A 23,603-nucleotide genomic window follows, 5' to 3' on the forward strand; every position below is an offset into this window, starting at 1 on the left:
AAGTGAATTAACTTAGCAATACTATAGATCGCATCAGGTGGAATAAAGAATAACAGCAAAGGAGAAAATACGGATTTCTTTTCAAAAGCAGATTGCAAATCTTTCTGAACAGCATGAAGTAGTAGTAACAGAAGACTTGATTTATCCTGACATCTGTTGGGACACCCTCTCAAAAGTTTTGAGACAGGCTAAGCATGGTCTTTCCACAATATTACTGATTGGTCTTGCAGACAACATTTTCCTTCAGAAGGTGAAGACAGGTGCCAGAGGATCAGCAGCACTTGACTTGATAAAATACAGTACTTAATTAAGGAAATGAAAATAGCAGGGACATTCTGGAAAAGTGACATTGGCACGCTGGAGTTCTTAATTGTAAGAGAAACAAAGGTTGACTATTGTCATATGCGTATTTTTGGACTTCAGGAAGACCAATTTTGATAAACTCAGAGCAATCTGGGTGACAACAAATGTTGAGTAGGTGTCCATGATGATAGAGCTAATGAGAAAACCAGTGAGAGATCCCCCCAAAAGGAAATACTAAAACCACAATTGCAAACAATTGCATTAAGAAAAAAAGGAAGACACCAGAAAAAGCCAATATGGCTGTATGAAAAGCTTAATTAAGAAATATAAACAAAAGTGTACACAGGTAGTAGGTAGAAAGAGGATCAGATGGCCAAGGAAGAGAACACGCAGATAGTCCAAAACTGGAGAGACTCTGAAAGTTCAGAATGAACTGATGCTAAGAATGAGAAAAAGGTCTTTTTAAGATGTATTCAGAATACATATCAGCTACTCAGTGAAGATGGCAAAATGATAGCAGGTTAAAAAAAAAAGCCAAGACACTCAACTCCTATTTTGGTTTAATCTTCTCCAACAGGAAAGGATTTGTCTATGAAATGCAACCGTGGAAAAGCAGGATGAAGGGGTAGGATTGAAGCATGAGATTGATAGCAATCTGGTGGAAATGCTACTTATTTTAAATTTAATATAATTTTTTAGGAGGAGGAGATTAATTTCTTCCTAGGTCACTGAAGGAACTAGTGAAGTGTTTGACTGAACCTTTGAGAAATTCTGGGAAAAGGGTGAAGTGCCAGACAGTTGGAGGTGGACAAACGCCAGCCTTATCTTCAAAAAGGGGAATCCAGAGAACTAGATCTAACATCTGGGAACAGATCATAAAGTGATTAATTAGTAGACTATCAAATTCTATTATGTCTACTGCAGGCCCACAATATTCTGATCAGCAAATTATTAAATAGGTCTGGATGAAATTAGAATTTATGGAAAAGTGATTAAAAGTTCCTCATTAAACTGGAGGAAGGTATCAAATTCTGAGTCAGCATTTTTATGAAATGTTATGACCTGGATGAAGCAATAGAGGGGTAACACAAAATTGGGTGCAATAGCAGTACTTTAGAAGACAAACAGAATTCAAAATCATCTTGAGAGGTTAGAGAAATTAGATGGAAATAGCAAAATGAAATGTAACACAGACAACTTCAGGGTTTTCCACCTGGGAAGCAAAACTCAAATGAACAGGCATAGGACTGGGGGTACTTGGCTTAGTACAAGGACTTGTGAAAAAGACCTTGGAATAGTAGTTGGTTATAAACTGAACAGGAACCAGCAATGTGATGGGGTTGCTAAAAGGGCAAATGCAGTCACTGGAAGTACAGTTTCTAAATCATTTTGCTTTGGACAAATCCCACCTTAGGGACTGTGTGGGCATCACACTTTGAGAAGGATTCACTGAAATTAGTTCAACGAAAGGCAAGGGGGATGATCAGGGGCCTTTATCAGGGATAAAGTCTTGAGAAGAAAGACTGAAGGAGCTGGGTATGTTTACCTGAGACAGAAGACTGAACTGGTTTATGACAATACTCTCCAATATCAGAAATTTGTCACGGAGAAGGAGGTTAAGTCCAGTTCTTAATTGACTCAGACTGTCCAACACAGTATAATGGATTTAAATTGCAGAGAGGTAGGTCCAATGGAAAGTGTGCAAAAATCTTCTAACTTACTGTTAGATTTAGTGAAACCAATGACCCAAGAGGTGGTGGGCTCCCCTTTCCTGGAGGTATCTAAGAAGAATCTGGACAGCTGTCTACTTAATTTGGATTCCAGCACTCAACAGGGGCTTCGACTCCGTGGCCTCAAAGGCCCTTCCAGCTCTAGGATTCAACATGCACGCACCAAGTTACATTCACAGTCCGTAGCCGAATAAAAAGCAACTTCCAAGAGCTTGCAGAGACAGGATGAAATGAAGTTTGTGCAGCCCACACACACACTGATACATACACTTCTCCCCCATATACATGTACAGTCATGGACAGAGAAAAAAAAAACCCTTCCCACTACATGTGGATACAAAATAAAGTCCCTCTTCCTTTCCAGGAAAACAGGTCTGTTTTCACATTCATTTCCAGTGAAAAATGGGAGCTCTTTTCAGTTGCATCCCTGCAGGAAGACGAGCAAAGCAGTCATGGGAATGAATGCAAGGATCCCAACCAGTGTGTGCGAGGCAAAGGGGAGAGTGAGAGGCGCAGTTCAGCAGAGGAACCAGACTCCACGCAGTGATGGGCCCCTTCCCTGGATGTCTTCAAGCAGAGATTGGCCAGGGATTCTTGCCCTGAGACATTAGCTCGGGCTGGAGGGTCTCAGTGCCCTTTGCAGCTCCAGGATTTTGTGAGTCTCTGAGACCATCATTGATCTGGCTACAAGATGAGGAACTGGCTAGTCACCTCACTGGGGGACCTGCTGTGGTTCTCTCCCATTTTCTCTGTTCCTTGCCAGTTTTGGATGTCAAGTCTCACCTTTCTGATGTCACACAACCAACAGGAAGTACTGTGAAGCCTCTAGACACACAGACTGGGAGGAGGTCCGGAAGGCAAAGGAAGAGTTCTTCTTTCACTGGGGTTGATTTACTTGGTCAGTCTTTTTGCTTCTGCTACGTACCACCTCCGACTTATCCCCTTCTCTGTCCTGGATAGAGAGCTTCTTTGCATGATGCCCTTTTATTATTTTCTTCAGCATCCATCACAGAAGGGGGAGGCAGGATGGATTTTGGCCTAGTTTCCCCCCTTTGGTGTATTTTGTATTTTATCATTTTTTTAAACTGGATGTTAATTAAGCCTGCTAATGACTTAAACCTCCAAGTCACATTACTTTTATTTGGTATTTTGACACTGAATTTCAGCCATGACACTGAGGACTCTGCAAAGCACACCTACCATCGGAGGGCAGCACACGCATGTCCCTTTGCTCCAGAGGCTACTGGCTCAACTAATGTGACACAAATAAGGCTGGTTTATACATCACACAAAGCCAGTGCAGGAATGGGTTTGATGTAGCATGGTATGTGCATTCAGCCAGTATGTGGCTTATTCAGTTAACCATGGCTAAGCAAACCACAGCATCGTGCAATGGACAAACTCAGTAGAAAGTGACGGGATTAAAAATCACCAAGCTGCATTAAAGCTGGCTAAGAAACTGAGACCGGAAGAAGAGTCTTGAGGATGGATCTGACTACTGGTCCATCAAGGTGGTCACTCTGTTCCCACCATGGGCAGCCGGGTTCCTGTGGGAGCATGGCACTTACAGACCATCTGGTGCTAGAGATAATCTATGACCAGACCAGGGACTATTAATAGCCTGTGCTGTCTGGGGAGGCCAAACATTAGATTATTATTTTGCTTGATTTTGAATGTTTTTTATTTTTATTGATGTATGCTGTCTAGATTCATAAATGGTCAGCTGGGCAGCTTTCTAAATCTGTTAAATAAATAGCAAACTGCTACCGGAGTCTGCCTTCCTGAAACTTAAATTTGTTATTCCCTGTCCCACAGTCTAGAACAAAGCCATGCTGACGTTCAGAAATTGCATCATGGTTTTCAAGGTGCTTTCAGGACAATCTCCTAAACACCGACTCTAGAAGGTACCATTGTCAGCCTGGTCTGTGGTTCCCTGGATCCTCAGTTTCCCCTTTCTGGAAGACTCCTCCAGTTGTCTGGCACTTCCTCTGTTCTCCAGGATTTTTCAAAGAAAATGTGAAGGGTCCAACTGGAGCATCAGATGGCTTCTTCAGTAGTATTCTAGGATGCTATTTAACTGGTCCAGAGATTTAAAGAAAATAGGTATTCCCAGGCCATATTTCTGACAGTTTCAAATTTCAGTCCTGCTCCTTCATTCTGCTCTTCATCATCGCTTTGTGGGACACATATATTCTTCTTGTTGGAGAATACTGAGCTAACAATTTGCCAGTAAGAGGTGAATTTTAGGAGGAACATTCTTCTTCGCAACATTTTAGGAGGGATTAAGACAGAATTTACTTTTCATGGGTGGTATCAATTTAACTTGAGGTCAAAGGCATTTTCAGGATATTTGTCAAAGGATGCAAGTTGTCAATTGTAATATTCAAAAACTCCGGAGCCTCAAACTTCATTCCCTCTTTATTTTAATTCTTGATTTAAAAGTCCAGGAAAACAAGCAGCATATTTAAAGGAAGACAATAAAATCAATATGCAAATGTCAAGGATGAAGTTTTATCTTTGATTGTAGCATCTGGCAGCTTCCCATGGCCACAACACAAGGGCAGAAGGAAAAAAATCTGAAACACCCAAGCAGCTGTACCTAAATTTGGTACCTTCTGGGAATTAGCTACAAAAAAGCACCCCAAATCCTGCACCAATTCCACACAGCATATAATCTCTGTGACAAAGAAAAATGTATCAATAGTGCATAAAATATTTGATGTTGTTTTTTGCACTTCTGATGGCTAGAGGGGAGTTCTTCGTAGAGAAATGAAATCTTACTTCCTGAATCACTTGAATCCTTTAAATTGGCCCCCTTGGTTCTGGCCTTACTGGGCATTAGCCATCTCCTTTAAGCTTCCAGGGGCTTTCACTTACATCAATCAGTGGAGGAAGAAAAAATTGATATTATATTTGAAACATGAAGTCCAGAATATGGCTTTTAAAAATAGAACCAAATGCTGAAATTCTCTGCAAATGACATTCTGTGCTTCTGTTGTGCATTGTGAAGTGGAAAGTGCACAAGTTCAAGAGGGCAGCTTGGAGACTTCCCACATGATCCCAGAGTTAAGGAGCCATTTATCCACTGAGTGTAATTGCCTTGTCATGAGGGAAGCCCAAATTAAAGCCTCCCCCCAGAATGTGTCCAGCCTCTGCTTGAAAGCAGCCAATAAACTGCCAGCCATTCAGATCTCTGTCTTCTGAACCATTCAGAACCAGCTCTCTGTGCTCAGGTGTGTGTGTGTGTGTGAGAGAGAGAGAGAGAGAGAGAATGGTTCCCAAGCATGCCCGGCTCCCTCCAGTATCTGAAGAGGGCGGCCATAGCTCCGCTTCCCTTCCCAAGGAGAAACACGCCTGACCCCTTCCATTTCTCTTCCCAGGACAATCTCTAGCCTTTGTTCTAATCATCCTCTGCTACATTTGAGTCATCCTTAAAACATTGAGAATATGGGGGCCCATTCCATCATACGGCCCTCCAGCGTGTTGAGGATGAGTTTCTAGCCAGCTGTGTGTCCGCTTAATTGTCAGCCTCTGTGGCCATGCTGAATTAGCTTGCTAATTAAGTTTGTCAACAGTTTGGTCGTACTAAGATATATTATGTCAATAGCATTCCCAACATCTCCTAAAGGGGCTATCTGAATGCAGAAATTCCCAACAGTCACATTCCAGGACATTTGTGTTTCTCCTCTCTAGCTTTTAGGGAAACCTACAACCCTCTTGGACTTGAGCACATCGTGCCTTCCTGCTGGAAAGCCAAGCATCAACAGTCCCTGACCTGAACTAGCGAAAGGCCTTGAAAACGCTGTTACTCATTACGGATTTATTTGAAAAGTTTAGATGATCATGGCTGTGCTTGGTTGGCTCTTAGGAGGGATTAGACCCAGAATAATACAGTAGCTCCATACACAAACTGGGTTTACGTGTCACCCCAAGCTATAATTTGCCTGGTTTTGGGTAACACATTGAATGAGTCTGGCTAAACTATGGTTTATGACTAAGCAAAATATGTGAACCCATCTGATGATGGCTTTACTCACCAAATCCTAGTTAAACTTACAATGGCTGATGTTGTGGGATCCTGATCCCTGAAAATTTAAACTCAAGAATTATAGAGATGTTCCCAGGGTGGCTTTGGGCCAATTTCTCCCTTGCCATCCAGGTGGCCTCAGAGGGGCTGGTTCTGGGCATCAGAGGAAGGAGGATCCTTATGGAAGCCCCGCTTGGACCCTGGGATAACAGGACGGTGCGAGGCTGCCTCTGGCCCAGACCTTCTCCTCCAGCCGCTTTTCCTCATATTCAGCATGCCAGAAGTCACGATGTTGGCGGCCGACGCTGGGGGAGAGATTCCTGCCAGAGGTCCTTACCTGGCATGACTAATAGCTGCTACCCATTCATCACAGTCCTTGGCATCCTCGGTCCTTAGCTCCAGAGTTTTCTGGTTCTCATGATTGAAGTTAACCGTAAAATAATGCTATAAAAATAAAGAGAAATGGTCCTACTGTTATTTATTTATTTCTACATTGATACTGCCCCATCTTTTTTTTGCATAAAGGCTTAAGGTGGCTTAAAATAATTTAAAATGTATAGAACGTAACAGTAAAATCAATGCAATCAAAATCAGAACTAAAATGAATATAATCAAATGTTTATAATCAGTTGCAAGAGAATATATAAAACTGGCATAAAAAGCAGGGCCTTTAGTATCGTGCCCATCTCACCAGGTCCCTCCTTCTTCATGGAGGACCCCCTGGAGAATCCTGGAGGTTGTATTTGCTCTGCCAAGCTGGAGCTCCCTCCTGCCACTACAGGGACCACCACTGGCTGCCTCAGGCTGCCCTGGGCCCCCAGCCCCAGTTGTGGGGTTCCCCATATGAGGCCAGTAATTGCAGCACTGCATCTTGACCTCTCCCCTTCTTTGTGGGGGGAGAGGTCATCCTGCAGTTTCAACAGGACAAAGTAGCTCGTTCTGGAGGCAGAGGTGATACCAGCTGCCTTGGCTTTGGGGGCTGAGGAAGTGATGCCTCTTCTGCAACTATCATGACTTCTAAAGAACTGCCTTCCATGTTAAGAGGATGAGTGTTGGCCCCCTGAAGTAGGCCAGGTGAGGAAACAAACACCACATGAACTACTGGAAGTATAGAGAGTATCTTAAAAGCCTGACAGAGTTTCTCTCTCCAAAGAGAGTCAAGGTGGGGCAATCTTGATCTCCTTCCTTCCTCAGCCCCTCCTATTTTTCTGGGGTAAGCTGATATTTTTTGACAGCTGTTGTGTACCTTCGCCAAATCCATCTCCACACTGCTCTATAAGCAGCACCGAGATAGGGAGGCAGGCCTGAGGAAGACCCCGGGGACAGTTGCCCTACGTCCTGACCCTGAACAACCCCACAGTATTGGCCATTGGATCCTGGAGGCTGCGACCCTTTGACTCCGGGTATTGCTCACACCTCAGATGCCAGACTGCTTTCATGAACTGCTAACAGTTGCACCCCCCTACTCCCACCTTTGGCTCGATACTCTGGTCACGAAATGACACCAACCCATGTTTTCCAATCAGCAGCCCCTCTCCTAGTAAAGCTGTCACCCTTGTGCTCTAGAAAGAAGCTGTTAGGCAAGGTGGGGTGGTTGAAAGAGGACCCCTAGCCTGGCAAAGAAGGAGGACACCCATAAGAAGCCAAATGATAATCCCTGGTGTCTTTTCTAAGTGGCTATGAAACTCTAAAGGTAGCCAAAGATTGTTGGAGCCTGATAAAATGATGAAAGACCTAGCAGGAGTTCATCTGCACAGGAATATCTCTAAGCCATAAATCCTTCCTGGGCAAGTCCTTTTGAAGAAGCAGGGCTTGCTATTAACCCCTTTTGCAATCTTTTGCTCATGCCAAGAGGAGAGCTGCAGAACGATCAAGCCACCTGGACTATGCTACCATTAGATGGATACTGAACAGGATGGAAAATCATCCCCATCAAGCTGGAAGAAAGTGTCAGGTGGCTGTGCCCCAGGCCCTGGGCTGTTCAACCTAGTGAGAAAATATGATGATCTAATTTGTATATGACACAAAGATGGAGGGATAGCAAATACCTTGGAGGACAGTATCAAGATTCAGGGGGATCTTGAAAGCTAGAACAATGGTCAGAAACCAACAAGTGAATTTCAACTGAGATAAAGTAAACTTACTTCTGGATAGGAAAAATCAAGGGCCTGAGTATAGGTTAAAGAAAATCATAGAAGGCAACAATACTTACAGAAAGGATCCTAAGCTGAATATGAGCTAACTGTGTGATGTAGCTGTGAAAACCAACCAACCAACCCACCCCCAGATGCAATCCTGGACTGCATCAGCAAAAATACAGCATAACAATCAAGAGAAGTCATAATTTTTCTCTATTCTATATTGGTCACTGAGAATTTTCATTGAGAAATTGGTGCAAGTCAGAGAAAAGCAACAAGGGACTTGGAAGGAACCATTTATGGAATGATTGGAGGGCATGGTTAGGCCTCGCCTGGAGAATAGAAGACTTTGGGGAAATACGATGTCTGAAGAGCTGTCCCCTGAAGGACTCCAGATAGAACAGAATAGTTCAAAGTTGTTCCAGGAGGTAGGACCAGAAACCATGGGCTGAAATTACAAGGAAATGGATTTTGGTTGAACATAAGGGAAGACTTTCCTAACGTTAAAAGCTTTTACACCACGGAAGAGGCTGCCCTAAGTGGTGTTGGAGTCTCTGGGGTCCAGCGTGCTATAGAGCTGATTCCCCCGTGGGCAGGGGGTCAGGCTGTATCATAAGAATATAGAATGAAAGGGCTGAAAGGGAACTTGGGGGTGATTTACTTGAACTGCCTGCTCTGGATCTCCAGAATCTCTTCTAGCACATTATCTTATTCTATGGTTCTGTAATGCATTAGCGGCTGTATTGTGTAATGCATAGTGTCATTAAGATAGGTTAGTTGAAAATCTGTTGACCTGTAAACTGCAGTTCTAGCACTGAATACCAAGTGATCATGTGATTGCACTGTATGCCATCAGCCTTGAATAGTCTTTAATAAATAGCTTTGATTGGTTATTAATTATTGTTTTAATTCTAGACTTCACGAACATGTCAGCCTGTTGAATAAGCCCTGGTGTTCGATCCCAGAAGAATGGGGTGGTGGGAGGCCCCAGCTTGTTTCAGGCTGCTGTGTCTAGAGTTGAGCAGACTCAGGACAGGCTATTTTTAGCTTCCTTTGGCATTTATTCTTGTTGTGTTAATTTTCATCAGGGAAGCTTCTAGCCCAGAAAAAGAGTTCTTGCAGTTCATTTGCTCTCCTTTTCTACAGTCTCCTAGGAAACAAGGAATGTTCTGCACGGCCACAGATCGAATCGATTAACTGGGGAAACAAGCAAGGAAGCCGTTCGCTGCCCCCCTCCTGCTTCCATTGCTCTAATGAGAGGAGACCCTGAAACACAACCTGGGAGAAAGACCTGGCGTGCAGAGGTCGACCTCAGCTCCAACAGTGACTGGGGCCCAGGGCTACCAGGCTGTGGGCGCAGGGCCTCTCTTGCCAGCCTGTTGCCCACTCTGTGCAATTGCTCCACCTGGCACTGCTCACCCCACATTCCCGAGCTCCTAAATATGCAGAACAGGACCGTTGGCGCCTTTGCCAAAAGAGGTCAAGAGGTTGGAGGCGCCTGCGAAGGATGCTTGTGGGATCTGAATCCAAAGCAGCCCACTGCTGTGGCCCTGCTGGCATCACACAGGGGACCCAGAGTGGGATTTTCACCCAACAGCAGGTGCTTGGGTTGCCTGGCTTGGAAGGACTTTCCTGTTCCATGGTGCTCGGACCAGTCGACAGGTCCCGAGGAGCCCTCTGCCTTTTCCTCCCCAGTTCGTTGTGTTGTGTGCTGAGAAAGCAGCCACAGAAGGCACAACGGAGAAAGAGAAGAGCAGGAGCAGGACCTTCCCTTTGCCAGCCCGAGAAATACTGCCTAGATCAACACAAAGAGGGCAGGACCTTTACGTGGCCCTTTCTTGTTGACTCTGCCTTCCAAGTCGGTTATTGGCCAAAGTGAAGCCGGTGACGGAGAGAGAGAGAGAGCTATGCCAAAGAGCTCCCTGGAAGCGTGCCAGGTCATGCCAATGGCCCTCGTGATGCTGATCATGCCAGCCTTATTCCTGCCAGGCTTTTGCACCGGGGAGCTTCTAATCGCCTCCTCCTCCCCCCCCCTCCCCCAATATCTGGCTTGGCTTCTTCAAGGGCATCCTGCTGTATACGGTTTCAATAGCAACCTCTGCACATTGCGGATGAGCCCAAGCATAGGAGGGTTTTCTCATCTAAATATAGCCCTTCTCACTGTTACATGCTGATTATGTGAAGGGCAGTAAATCAATGCACACATCTATGCCAATGTGTGCAGGGCCTTATCCTGACAAAAGATTTAGTATTCTTTCTTAGCTTAAACCAGAATTGACTTTTGGAATGATTAAACATGGACCATTACAGATGACTGCATGTTTTCTGCTCATTGCCAAACGTCTCCATGCTTGCACAAGCGACTTCTTCCCAAAGCAAGGATCCACAGGACTAGCATCTTTAACCTAAAGCTTCAGACCAGCAGTCATGCCTATACCGGAGGATAAATCGGGATCCCTGCATAGACTCAGACATTCAGGGAAAGAGGAAGGCTGTGAGAAACACGAGCTAGAGCCATCCCTCTTGTATTGCTAGAGATAGGAATAGGCTATTCCTTAAGAAAATCCCTATTTTTCCCCACCCAAGAGAAAATAGATGGGGACCTGCAAGACTTATGGTATGTACCTATAACTGCTAAGCACAGCTCAAGGACAGGCTTGGAGCAGTGAGTCCAAGTGAGTGAGACCTGTCAGGTCATAACAGAGAACAAAGCTGTTTCAGATGAAATAAAAATAACAGGAGCTGATGGGGGGGGGGGGGGCTCTCCATAAAAAATAGAATCAAAGAAACAATCAAACCAAGTGGACAAGAATGATAGCCGGAAATGAGAAATGGATTAGATATTCTGCAACACTGGAACTCAGAAACAAATTTCAAACCCTCGCCAAAAAAAAGAGGTTCTCAACCTTCAGTTAAAGAAGAAGAGACATCAGAAAAGGAGTCAGGAGGGTGGATCCCTGAAGGGCAGAGGAAGCATAGCTACATCCTGCAAGAAGGCAGACTTGGGAGTTGATGATTCACTTCAATGTGGAATAAAAACAAAATATGCCGATAAACCCATTATCTCATGAAACAAGTTTGTTTGTCAGGAGCACAGATTAGCAATGTGATAGAACAACTTCCAAGATTTATCAAACTCACTGTCAATTATCCCTTCCTGCTATCCTATGTGGGGACAGATGATACTGCAAATAACAGCTATAACTTCATCATCATGGATTCTGGAAGGAAATCAATGTTCTGGGAGGTTCAGGTGGTTTCTCATCCATTCTTCAAGTACATGGAAGAGGACTGGAAAGGAAAAGGGGATACTGCAAGTTGAACTGACTGGTTAGACAAATGGTATGGACAGGAGACATTTGTTTTCAGGAACCATTGTCTGATTTACTTGGATGATTGACTGCATGGCATGAGATGATGTTCACATGACAAGGAGTAGTTAAAAATGTTTGGTGAAGTATGGTGACCTTAATCAGGAAAGCATCCGATTTAATCCTTTGAGATACAACCAAAAATATAAACCTTGGATAAATACTTATGGGTTATAGAAAGACAAGGAAGAGGAGGAAGGTGGGGAAGGATGAGGGGAAAGGGAAGGGAAAGAAGAAGCTGTTCCACCAAAGATGTTGATAAAGAAGTCTTTATATTGAATACTATGAGGGTTGGAGATGAAAATCCAGAAGAACTTAAAATAAGGGTTTGTATCCTGCAGAAACAAAGGAGGTAGAATAATTATATAACTATATATGCCTATTACACAATCAAGAATATTAACTTAGCTCATGGCCTTATCATAAGCTATCCTTATTTACTAACCATCACAATATGGGAAATATGATCAAACAAGTATACAGAGAGCTGGTAGGATGACTCCTATGACTGAGATGGAAGAAATGAATCTTCTTGAAAAGAAGTTGTAGCTTTCTATAAGGAGAAGGAGTTGAACTATAGTCTAAAATCTACAGTAGAGTTCAAGGGAAAGCACTTGTTGATGCTGTTGAGAGCACATAGCTTCAAGTATGTGGAACAGGGAATAAACGCAATGCAATAATTACTATCTACTACTGACAACTCATCCAAGGAAAAAGTATGGATGGCAATTTCCAAAAGCAAAGATTTTTCACAAGATGTGAAGTAGTAATGGTGGAGACTTTAATTGCCCTGACATATGTTAGGAGACAAACTCTGCCAAGCATGGCCCTTTTAGAAAATCCCTGACTTATTTTGCTGGCAGTTGTCTTCTTCAGAAGGTAGAAGAAAGCATAGGAACTTCAGCTACCTTTGCTTTTTTTTTTTTTTTAATAAATTTTATTAAGTTTGGAACTTCAGCTACCCTTGCTTTGCATAAATCAATTGGGAAATCTTACTAGACCAAGTAGACACAACAGTAACATTGGGGTAGGAAACCAAAACTCAGTTTGAAAGCACACCTACAAGAAAGTGGATTTTAATCTATACAGAGCAATTAATGTTAGAAGTAAATGGGAAAATGAGCACAAGGTGGACAGAAGTTATTTAGAGTTATTTAAAAAGGAGATACCAAAAGCACAGACTGTTCCAGATGAGGAAAAAGGGAAGGCAGCAAAAGAAGGCGAAATAAAAAGGACACGTTCTGGAGTTGGAAAAAGAAACAGAATCCCAAATACACCAGAGTCATCCAGAATGGCAGAGGTGTTGTCAGAGAGGCTAATGCTCAGAATGAGCCGAAAGTAGGAACGGATGCTCAGTACCAGAAAAAGGGCTTCTTCGGATATGCTGAAAATCCAAGAAGAAACAGAATCAAAATCAGCAAAGGCCAGAACACGCTAACGGGTAACGAAGAAAAGGCAGGACACTCGACCCCTTTTGTGGTTCAGTTCTGTGAGAAGAGGATGGCATTTCTGGGTTGGAGAAGCAGTGCTGCAACTTCAGCTTGACAGAAATCTAATCAGGGAATATGTACAGACTTTAAAACTCCAGGGCCTGGTAGATCACATCTTAGAGCCCTGGAGGAAATGCCTCATCATTGGGCTAGTGATCTATGAAAAATTCTGACAAATATGACAGGTGATGGAGGAGACAAACACCCCAAACTTTCGAAAAAGGAAAAGGAGAATCCACCAATATCTGATAAAGCAATTGATCTATTAAACATTTTAAAACAATACATGGAATCATTAAGTCTTGCCTGATTAACCGTATCTCATATTTAGAACAGTACAGACCTAATATGTCAAATATAGGCTAAACAGGTTGTTTACTTGGTGGATTCACAAATGGCTTGGTGGATGAAAATACAGACAAATGCAAAGGGTTCACTTAGAAAACAGATATCAAAGGCGCAGGAACAGGATGGACAATATTGTCCATGTGAAAAAGATGTAATTGTAGTGGATCACAGTGACATGGCTGCCAAAATTAAAATTTTAGCCTGCATTGGCAGAAATATAATTTCCAACCTCCAGGAAATAAAAAGACCACTATGTGCTGGTTAGACTCCCCCCCAGCTTGATTTGTGTGCCTTTCACAGCACCACCCTCTAAGGAAGAGTGAGACGAATTGCAGGTAGACAGAGGGAAGGGCAGCAAAGGCAGCGGTGAGGCTGAAAACTAAGTTGTACAAGGAGAACGTAGGGGGACAGGTCACTGAGCCTTGGGAAGAAATGACTAAAGCGCTTGAGGATGTCACACAGAAGTGGGCCACAACCTGCTTGCTCTTGTTCCAGAGTGCTGGACATAGAATCATGGATCTAAGTTACAGGAAGGCAAATTCCAGTGGGATGTTAGCAACAATCTCCTCAAAGTAAAAGTAATGTGAAAGTGGAACTGATGACCCAGCAAGCTGGTGGGGTTTCATCAGGGAGACTTCAGTTTGAATGCCTGCTCTGGGCAGGCTGGTGGATTTCATGGCATTACCGATCCTTTGAAAGCCTGCAGTTCTTCAGACAAACGGGGCTCCTGAGAATGCAAAACCATTTTTGTGCCTGGAGATTTTGCCTTCAAACTGGAGTGGAAGTGGAACAACTGAATTTGTAGAGCTATGCAAGGGTTGGCTTTGCAGCCAAACCTGTGGCTCCAGAAGCCCCATTTGGCTGATGGCTGTTTGGGGGCAAGGTGTGAGGTATCTTAATCTCTTCCTGATTCTGGAGTGGGAATTGGGAAAACGGAAGCTCAGACTCCATGAATGCTTAATGGGCCCATCATCTCTTTTGTAAATTGGATAAGAAATTAGTCCATTTCAAGCTTCCCACTCTTCTGACTGAAACAAGGGTTTGCTCAGTTCATGTCTACACAGCTTAGGGCACCCAGCAATTTAACTGAGCTCTGCCCCAGCCCCGCTCTGCCCCTCAGGTGCTGCTGCCTAATATACTGGCAGAGACATCTAGCCATATACGTACAGGCATATACACATCAGTAGGGCCAAAATGAGATGAGAGGGAGGCTTCTTAAAGAATAAGAGACAGAAAGAAACTCTAACTCATCTTCAGGGAGTTAGAAATCACCCAGCATCTGGTGATTTCCTCTCTGCATCTGGTTTACCTTTGCAGCAAGAAAACTTATGGACAGAGGCTTGCCGAGTCCATCCCGCCAACTCAGCTGGCAGCCATTCTTTGGCTCTCGGGCAGAGACCCTCCGTCCTTGTAGGCTGCTTAAGGAAGCAATGCTTTCCTACTCATGACTTTCACTTATGCTCATTAGGCAGAGCTAAGTTGATGACCTGTCACAAAGACTCAGAAACAGACCCCAGAACTATGCGCATATACATGGAGCAAAAATAAGGCTGACTGGAATAAGACCCTGCAATAGTAAATCAGTCGCAGCAATTCATTTAATTGTAATTCAATGCAGTTGTTTTGGTGCAAGCAAGTTCCTGTGTTGATCTGATACAGGAAAAAAATGCTTTGAACAACCAAGATGTGGGAGACTATTATGTCCGCAGGAATTCTGAAAAACAGAGATAGTCCCTTGTGATTTCCTGTACCAAAGTGTGACCCAGGACCTCATAGTTGAGCTGGTTCATCCTTGGCAAGGAAGACCCCCCAAAAGCATGAGAGAGGAAGTTCTGAGAAAGCAGTAGCAGTCAGTCCTCCCAGGGAGCCTTCTTGAAAACCTCGCTGGCCTAAGGACACCAAACTAGACCTCTCAAGCCATGGGGCACGGCAGCTGGCCCCTTGGAGAAATGCCAGAATCTTTCATAAGCCAGCCATAGGCCAATGTCTCTTTGGCCAGAGTGGGCAGATACTAGAAACTGGTCCAACCCATGTCCCTCTCCACCCGCTTTTTTTTTTCCTTCTTGGTTCCCAAAATATCGACAAGGAAGATACGCTCTGAGGAGAAGGGCTGACAGACGCCCTGACATTCCCATCAAGGCAAGCCATGTGAGCAGCAGACCAAGTGACCCATGCTCCATCAGCTGCCCAGCATGCATAGAGATGCTCCTTTCCCTGACCATGTTCAGAACCAGGTTTACGTGGCTTTGGCAGTCCAGAGTCTCAACGGTCTCAGTCCGTTGGGTCAATAGGGGGATGGCCTGGAGTACCATTCCAAAAATGGATTGAGGTAAGGAAATGTTTTGAAGATTTAAAAAGCACCAAATAAAGGTTGCTGCCATGGTTACGTAGGAAATGAATGGCGAAAGGAGGGATCCCAATATGTTTTAAAGATTTAAAGAGCAATAGATAAAGAAGTTCTGAAATCTGGCTTTCTGTAGGATGCCAGAGAGAGAAAGAGGAGAGAAAACACGTACACCTCAAGAGGGTGCACTGGAGAGGGAGGCAACCTGATAATCTCCCCTCTTGGCTATAAAGTCACTCACATTTGGGAAAGGAATCTCTGCATTCAAGGAGAAAGGGCCTTTCTTGTGCCCTGATGTTTACTAGAGGGAGACCCATCACTGAGATGCCCACCTTTGCTCTTCAGTCTGGCTGGCTGGTCCTGTGGCTCTTTAGTCCACCCAAGCTACAGAGTCATGTGAGGTTCCTCCTCATGAGATCTCCTCCCAGAGGATTCTTGCTTCCCAAGTTCTGCACTTGCAGACTAGACTCTGGCATGGTCTCCTGAGGTTCTGAGAGCGCTGACTGCAAATAAGATCAGTTCTTCAAGGAGCTTCACACATCCCTTCCAAATTCCAATGCTGCGAGCAGAGTTTGGGGGTGTATTTCCAGCACTGAGCTGAAGACTTCTCTCGCTGTGGCAGTGGAGCCCAAGGGGCAGTTTGTAACTCCTGAGCAACTGTGCTGAGATCGACTGGCCCTGGGCCCAGGAAATTAGGGAATCTTGCAAGGCTAGGCTGTTTGCCAGCTTTTCACCACTTAAGGCCTGGGGGTGGCCTGGGCTGGCCTCCAGCCCTCCCCAGTAGAGAGAAGCCAATAGTGAACTGGCTTGAGAGAGGGAAGGCGGTGGGTCTGGTGGAAGCAGATTTGAAGGAAGGTGGGAGTGGGAATTGCTGCAGATGATCACAGCCTCCTCCTTTTCTCCACCCAGAAAATCAGGAGGAGTCCAGGAACACCTTTTCCGACTTACACATTTTTATTAAAAGGCATAAGCTTTTATTAACCCCTTTAATCCAAAAAGATATTACCAGACTCTTTTTGATTTCTTGCCACAAAGACTAACAGAGCTCGCCTCCCACAATGTCCTCCACCCAGAACATTGCATTTCAGTGTGCTGACTAATTAATTGGACAGGTTACCATGCTTAATTTTATAAAGAAACATGAGGCCTCATTTTAACTTATTCCCTGGCTGGAGCAGATGCCTCCAAGAGACGGAGTGGGGGGGGACCTCCTGCCCTTCGAGCCTATGGTCCTGAACCGCAGAGGAGAGGACCAGGTTTATGGTGCTCATCCTTAGGGGCTGGAGCCAAGGAGGCTGTCTTTGGGACAGGGGAGGACAGTTGTCACAAGCCCTGGGGATGAAGCCCTGGGCTTGCCTGCATCCAAATGCAGCTGGCAGGTGTGGAGAGGCTCCCCCACCAAGATCCCCCCCCCCATGCAGAGGAGTTCCCCCCAAGAGGCTTGCTGGGCTCCGGTTTTCCCAGGCTGCTGCCTCTCTGCTTCCCAAGCCAGTGCCCCCCTGCCCCCCATGCTCCCATCCCACCTGCTTCTCCAGAGGATCCTTGGGCTTGGGTGAAGGAGCTCTGTCACACAGGCACCCTTCCAACAGGTAGAGGCCAGCTGGCCGGGAACTGGAATCATTCTCGAAGTAGAAAAGCATGTTCTGAAGCAGGGCGAACCACTTGGGGTGCCATTTGGTGTTGTCGGAGCTCCTCTTGCTCAGGTAGCCACGCCGGGCACCGTCCTTCTTGGCCAGCAGCCCCAGGTAGACGGCGTGCCCGTCATTCAGGCGCAGCGCCTTCTGCATGGTGTGGGCGCCGGGAGCTCACAGCCGCAGCGACCGCAACGCCATTCGGCTCTCTGGAGCCCCAGCAGGCCGGAGCCCCTCGCGCCGTCGGCCGGCCTCTCGCATGCCCGCCGCCGCCGCCGCCGCCGCCGCCGCCTCGCTCAGCCCGGGCCGGGCGCCTCCAGCTGCTGGTCACCTGCGCGCAGGTAGGTCGGCCGGCCGGCCCCCGGGGAGCCGCCTCGCGCTCGCCTCCGCGCTCCGACCAGCCCTCAGCACCGCGGACAGCGGCAAACTGCGGCAGCGCCGCGGCGCTCGGAGGCTGCGCGAGCGCCGCCGGCCAGCCCGGAGAAGGGGCGCCTCTCCCGCTCCTCCCTCCCCGCCCGCCCGCCCGCCCGCCCGCCTGCCGCACGCCGCCGCGTGGGGAGCGGGGGGGCCGCGCGCCGTGCGGCAGCGGAACGGCCCAGAGCCTCCGCGCGCAGCCGGGGGCTCGTCTCCCGGCGGGGCCCCGAGCAGCCCTCGCCCGGAGGAGCAGGCCCGCCCTGGCAACCGCGGCGGCGCGCCTCAGCCGAGGTCTATCCTGGGCTTCCCTCTGGCGCCTCCCCGCGCCGGGCACCGGCTGAAGATGGCCGTTCCCTTCCCCGTGCCCGCTGCCCGGCGCCGCATCCCGAGTGCCGCAGCCCCTGCCTTTTGCGGGCGGGACTTTCTGGCCGGGTCGGAAGGTGCCCCCTTGCGAGACCAGCCGCATCCGCGGGGGAAGCCGGTCCCCCATTGCAGCACCCCAGCAAGGGGCAGCTCGCTGTCCTCGCCCGTGTCCCCGAACCCCGGAGGCTTCTAGTGCCTGCGGCGGCGTCCCAGCCGGGCTGGGCCCTCTCCGCGGGTGGCTCTGCGTGTCCGCGCGGCGAAAAAGGAAAGGGCCGGCTGAGTAAAGTGTGGTCAACATGCGGGGGCTGGGGGTGGCAGAGACTTCCAGATCTCTTATTCAGGGGGCAAGGGCAAGAATATCCCCAGGAGCAGGTGCCCACTTTTTCCCCCCCTGCTCGGTTTACTTCAGCCCTCAAAGGACAGAAGGAGGCCAGCCTCCTTGCCTTCCCTCTGGCATCAAGGCCTCTTCTGGGGAGGCCGTCCAGGACCCCTGTCCACTAGGGGCAAGCTAAATTTCTAAATCCCCACCCCCTACCCCATTAATTCAACCAAACAATGGGACTCACATTGGCCTCAAACTTGCAGGCTCCCTTCAGCTTCTTTTAGAAAATTCCCAAGCCAGCCCCCTCCCTCTTAGGTAGTTCAGTCGGGGTCCTGCTTTTTAGCGTCACCTGCCACTGCCAAAGCAAGAGGAAACCAGACCTCATGACTGACCTTTCAGCACAACCAGGAAGATGCTGAATGTCCTGCTGGTTTCTCTTTTCCAGAATAGGCTGCTTTGTTCTGCCTCTCCCACTGGGATAATAAAGGTCTTCACTTTTGGCCTCTCTGTCTTGCAGAAAGGGAGACTGAGGCAGTGGGATGTCCAGTTGGGCAAGAGGATATGGGAGCAGGTGAATTCTCCACATGGAACACCTGCCAGAGAAGTAGCAGCCAGATTCTGCCAACATGACATGCTTCACTAGGTCTGTTAGACTTGAGGATTACATTTGTACAACTTGCTAAATGTAGTTAATGTTATGCTGGCAAAACAGGGTGCTTGTGAGGGTGGGGTGGGGTGTTGGAGTTGTGAAAATTCAGCCTGGCCAGTTTATGCATTGTCCCAGACTAGAGAATGGTTAAATCAAGAATCAGGTTGAGTATGTTGAGTGAACATCTTTGGACATCATAAAGACCAAAAGATTCATCGCTGCTTTGGTGGACCTCAAGGAAATTGTGTATTTCCAACCCCATTAATAGTTTTACAAAAATACAATAAAACAATCATGAAAACATAACTTTTAAAAATCATATGCAATCCTAACACCCACACATCTACCATTAAAACACTAACACATTAAAAGGGTTGGGTATGTTTTTAGCTAATTCCTAAACAGTAATGAGGAGGGGGCTCCAGTTGCAATTTGTTTCTTAATGGAGGCTTCACCATGGAAAAACAGAATTAACTTGTTGAATGAATGTGTAGCAGGATCCACAACAGATGTGTCGCTGATCATCCAAGAGTTGGGATTAGGTGGTCCTGAAAGTAGCTTAGAATCATGGAATTAAGTATTGGATGGACCTTGGTGATCATCTTGCCTTACCTCTACCCAGTGCAGAAATCCACAATATTGTTATCCCTGAGCAAGGGTCATCTAGACCTATGTATTGTCAAAGGCCATCTAGATCCCTTTTAAATACCTCCAGCAAAGAAGAGTCCATGGTCTCCTGAGGCAGCCTGTCCTGGTGGGCACCAAGGAAGAGGTACATGAGCTCAGTGGGAGACCTTGCCAGACCTGCTCATCTTCATGGTGTCCTAAAACAACTGCTGTTGTCATATGCACAACACAATCTTTTATTTCTATTCTGCTTGGAGAACAATGTTCAATGACTAGAAGCTCCCATGCATCATTATATGCACTATTCAGAATTTCATGGAGACATGTGTATATCTTAGCATGGTTTTAGCAAGGCATACAAACATGGCCACAAACAAGCATATCCCTGGTTTAGGCATCTTGATACTGTGGAGCTGTACAAAGAGGAAGTATCTCAGAAGAACCACCAGTGGTCATGAGGGCACTCCTGAGAATTGTAAGGCAGCCATACCAAAATTGGGGGGTCATGGGGCTCCACTTGATGTTGGCTAAAGATCCTTATCTTGATAGGATAGGTACAGTAAGCAAGATAAATGGGCATCAAAGTGAGGTGTGACCTCTTAGCCCTTGGTCTATTTGAAAAGATGTGCTGTGTATCTGTGCTGCTGCACTGGTGGTGGTGGTGGTGGTGGTAGACACCTCCCACTTCCTACCACTGACCCAGATTGTGACTTCTTTAAATAGGCTTGAAGAATGTTGGAGAGATGATGTGAACTTGTTGTTTTGATGGGAAAATGTGGGTACTACTCCAGTGACTTTAATTAGGTCATGAATCACCATGGTAACATCCAGGAATTGTCTAGAAACCAGGAAGGTTGCTGGGACTGGAAGCTCGTAAGCGGGAGGATCGGAAGGACCATGATCACAGAAGGCCTGGAAAGGAGAGGACTTCTCTGGACCCACCAGTTCTCCCAACACACTCCTGCGGGGAGAGAACAAGCGAAAGAGAGCCAGAACTGGCCAGCTGCTTTCAGATTTCCTAACTCTGGCACTCCAGGCTTGCAGTGTGAAATAATGTTTTTTTTTAAAAAACCCAGTTTCTCTCCTCCTAATTCTCATAGCTAAGCAGAGATATACTCCTGATGATGTTTTAAAAGTTGAATATTTAGTAAACTATGATACAGAAAACAGTAAAGGAAAGAACTCTGGAAAAATGCTATGTATAAATAAATGAAATTCATTAAATGCATAAACAAACAAGTATACAGTGTGCTCTGATATACACAAATGAACAATATGATTAGCAGATGAATAAGCAATATGATAAAAATATCAGTCAATGATTACAGAACAAATCTTTAATATGTCTATGTTAGAACGGCCAACCATTTTTTTTGGTTAATGTTTTCTACTTCATTAAAAGACAAGAAAATAGAAGGCTTGAAAATATATACCATGAATAAATCAACTTCAGAAACTTGACTAGAATAGCCAAGAATCCACTCCCATGTCCTTCTGTCCCAGAAATAACTAAATGAAACAGGCAAGCCCCTGGAGCAAATTGGGTACACACATACCCCAACCCCAAAGACATTGCAGCTTTCAGGCTATGTCCATGCACTAGAGAGGCCTATTCGGCCTCTGCAGCCATCCTGCCCTGCCCTGCGCAAAAGGGGGACCGAAACTCGCCCCTGCCTGCCTCTGTTCCCGAGACTGCGTGGCTCTTGGAGAAATGCAATGGCGCGGGATAGGAAAGGAGTGAGAGAAATGCACCCCTCATTCCCATATCTAGCTGTGCAACAAATGTATTAAAAGGTTAGTGAGACTGCAAGAAATGACAGCTGGAATCAAAATTGGAGGCCAAATCACTCACAATATGCTATATGGAGACCACTCTTTTAGCTGAACTTAAAGAAGACTTAGGATCACACATGGGGAAAATGGCAAGTGAAATATTAAATGTTAAGAAGGCAAAGGAAATATTAACCTGCATGGCTGGTGAACATACAGGCAAAAGGTGATGGTAGAGGACTTTTGTTTTGGGAGGCTAAAGAATAGATGCAGATGAAGAAGTAACCAGATCGCTCTTAAAGAGGAAGGCAATGACAGGTTTGGTCATGAAGGATATTTCAACTATGACAATGATCAGAATAGTTTAAACAATGGCCTGTCCAGTGAATACATATGGCTCTGAAAAGTGGACACTTTTTTTCTCAGATAAGAGCATTTCACCAGATTTATGGCAGAAAATGTTTGAAGAATTTGTCAGAAAGATGACTGCAACAGTTAAAAAGGAAATGGAAGAAGGATTTGCAGGAATAAAAAAAGACGTCAAAGAAGAAGTTAAGAAGATTGAAGAATCTCTAGGGCAACTGGCTGCAGACTTAAAACAAACTACTGACAAAATGGAAGTTTTGGAAAGTAAGACAGAAATAATAAATAGAGAGATGGAGAAAGATTTGGATAACTTGGCATTATTGGAACTGAGAGAAAAAGAATTTTGTTTAAGATTTAGATTCCAGAACAACATGGAGAAGATAATAGACAAAAGATTAAGTCTCTGTCTAATTTTTTGGATTGGGAAGACGATGACACTGAGACAGAGATTGATAAGGTTTATAGGATTTGCAAAATTAAGAAATGTTCCAAGGGATGTCCTTGTGGACTTTGCCGGAAGAAGACTAGAGATCAAGTTTTGCAGCAGCATTCCAGTACTAGATTGAGGACTGATAATACAGACGTTACTGTACTTGAGGAAATTTCAGTTAGAATACTATGTTTGAGAAAAGAGGGGCTTTTTTCTGACAAACTTAAAAGAAGATTCCATTTAGATGGGATAAGTTGGAAGGGGTGATTTTTACTTTTAAACAGCAGAGATTCAGGCTGAACTCTGTGCAGAAAGCAAGAGATTTTTTGGAAAAATTTAAAGAAGAACTGGAGGAAATACAAATGGAAGGGACAATGATAGATGAGATCAAACAAATGCCACAACAGATACAACAGGACATTGAAAAGGATTCCACTTTGGGCACTACAGGTATTGACTTTTCTAAAAACTTGGTCTAACTATGGATTATAAATGCTTAACATGGAATATAAATGGAGCAAAAGAGGGAAAAAAATCATTATTTGAAAAAAGTAAAAACATGTGATTTGTTACAACCAAACGCACATTAGGAAAAATATTAATATTTAATGGATATTAAATATTAATTTAAAAAACAAGAAATTATTGTCCAATATCTTTATTGAATAATGACTATAAATTGTTTACCATGATTTTGGCTGAAAGGATGAAAATAATTTTACGGGACTTTATTCATGAAGATCAATGTGGGTTTTTATCTAAAAGATAATCACGAGATAGTATTAGAAATGTTTTGGATATTTTGGGTTATTTGGAGCAACATAATGAAAAACAAGTTGCATTGATATTCTTAGATGCAGAGAAGGCCTTTGACAATTTGAACTGGGGTTTTTTGTTTAGAGTTATGGAACATATGAACCTTGGAGATAATTTTATTAAATGGGTTACACTTCTCAAAAAGCACAAATAATTGTTAATGGAGAACTAACAAAACCTTATGAGATTCAAAACGGTACAAGACAAGGATGCCCGCTGACTCCACTCTTGTTCATTATAATGTTTTTTATGGCATGATAAAGTAAAAATTAATGTGGATTTCAAAAATCATTTTATTAGACATGCTATATTGAGAATATGGAATAGATATAAATCCAAGTTCTGCCCGAAAACACCTTTATGGATCTCAGCTCAAGAAGCATATCACAGAAGAGAAACAGCAGACAAAAACAAATGGTTGACATACTAGGAACTATTGGAAAACCATCAAGAGGAATTTAAAA

At 45.1% G+C, this 23,603-nt stretch overlaps 1 protein-coding gene across 1 annotated transcript in view; it reads right to left on the reverse strand.

Annotated features, from left to right (window-relative positions):
• Nucleotides 1-17,614, reverse strand: part of RASGRF1 (Ras protein specific guanine nucleotide releasing factor 1) — a 57,123-nt gene extending 39,509 nt beyond the window's left edge. Inside the window, exons 1-2 of the mRNA XM_025170852.2 lie at nt 17,275-17,614; nt 6,398-6,504 (exon numbers count right to left, since the gene is read on the reverse strand). Of these exons, the coding sequence (XP_025026620.1) occupies nt 6,398-6,504; nt 17,275-17,538 (371 nt within the window). The 5' untranslated portion in view covers nt 17,539-17,614. The remainder of the gene's footprint in view (nt 1-6,397; nt 6,505-17,274) is intronic.
• Between the last annotated feature and the right edge of the window lie 5,989 nt (nt 17,615-23,603).

Source organism: Python bivittatus, unplaced genomic scaffold (assembly GCF_059951505.1).
Source record: "Python bivittatus isolate LINGU-HERP-01145 unplaced genomic scaffold, Pbiv_v1 ctg000210_np1212, whole genome shotgun sequence".
In the NCBI taxonomy this organism is placed as follows: Eukaryota; Metazoa; Chordata; class Lepidosauria; order Squamata; family Pythonidae; genus Python; species Python bivittatus.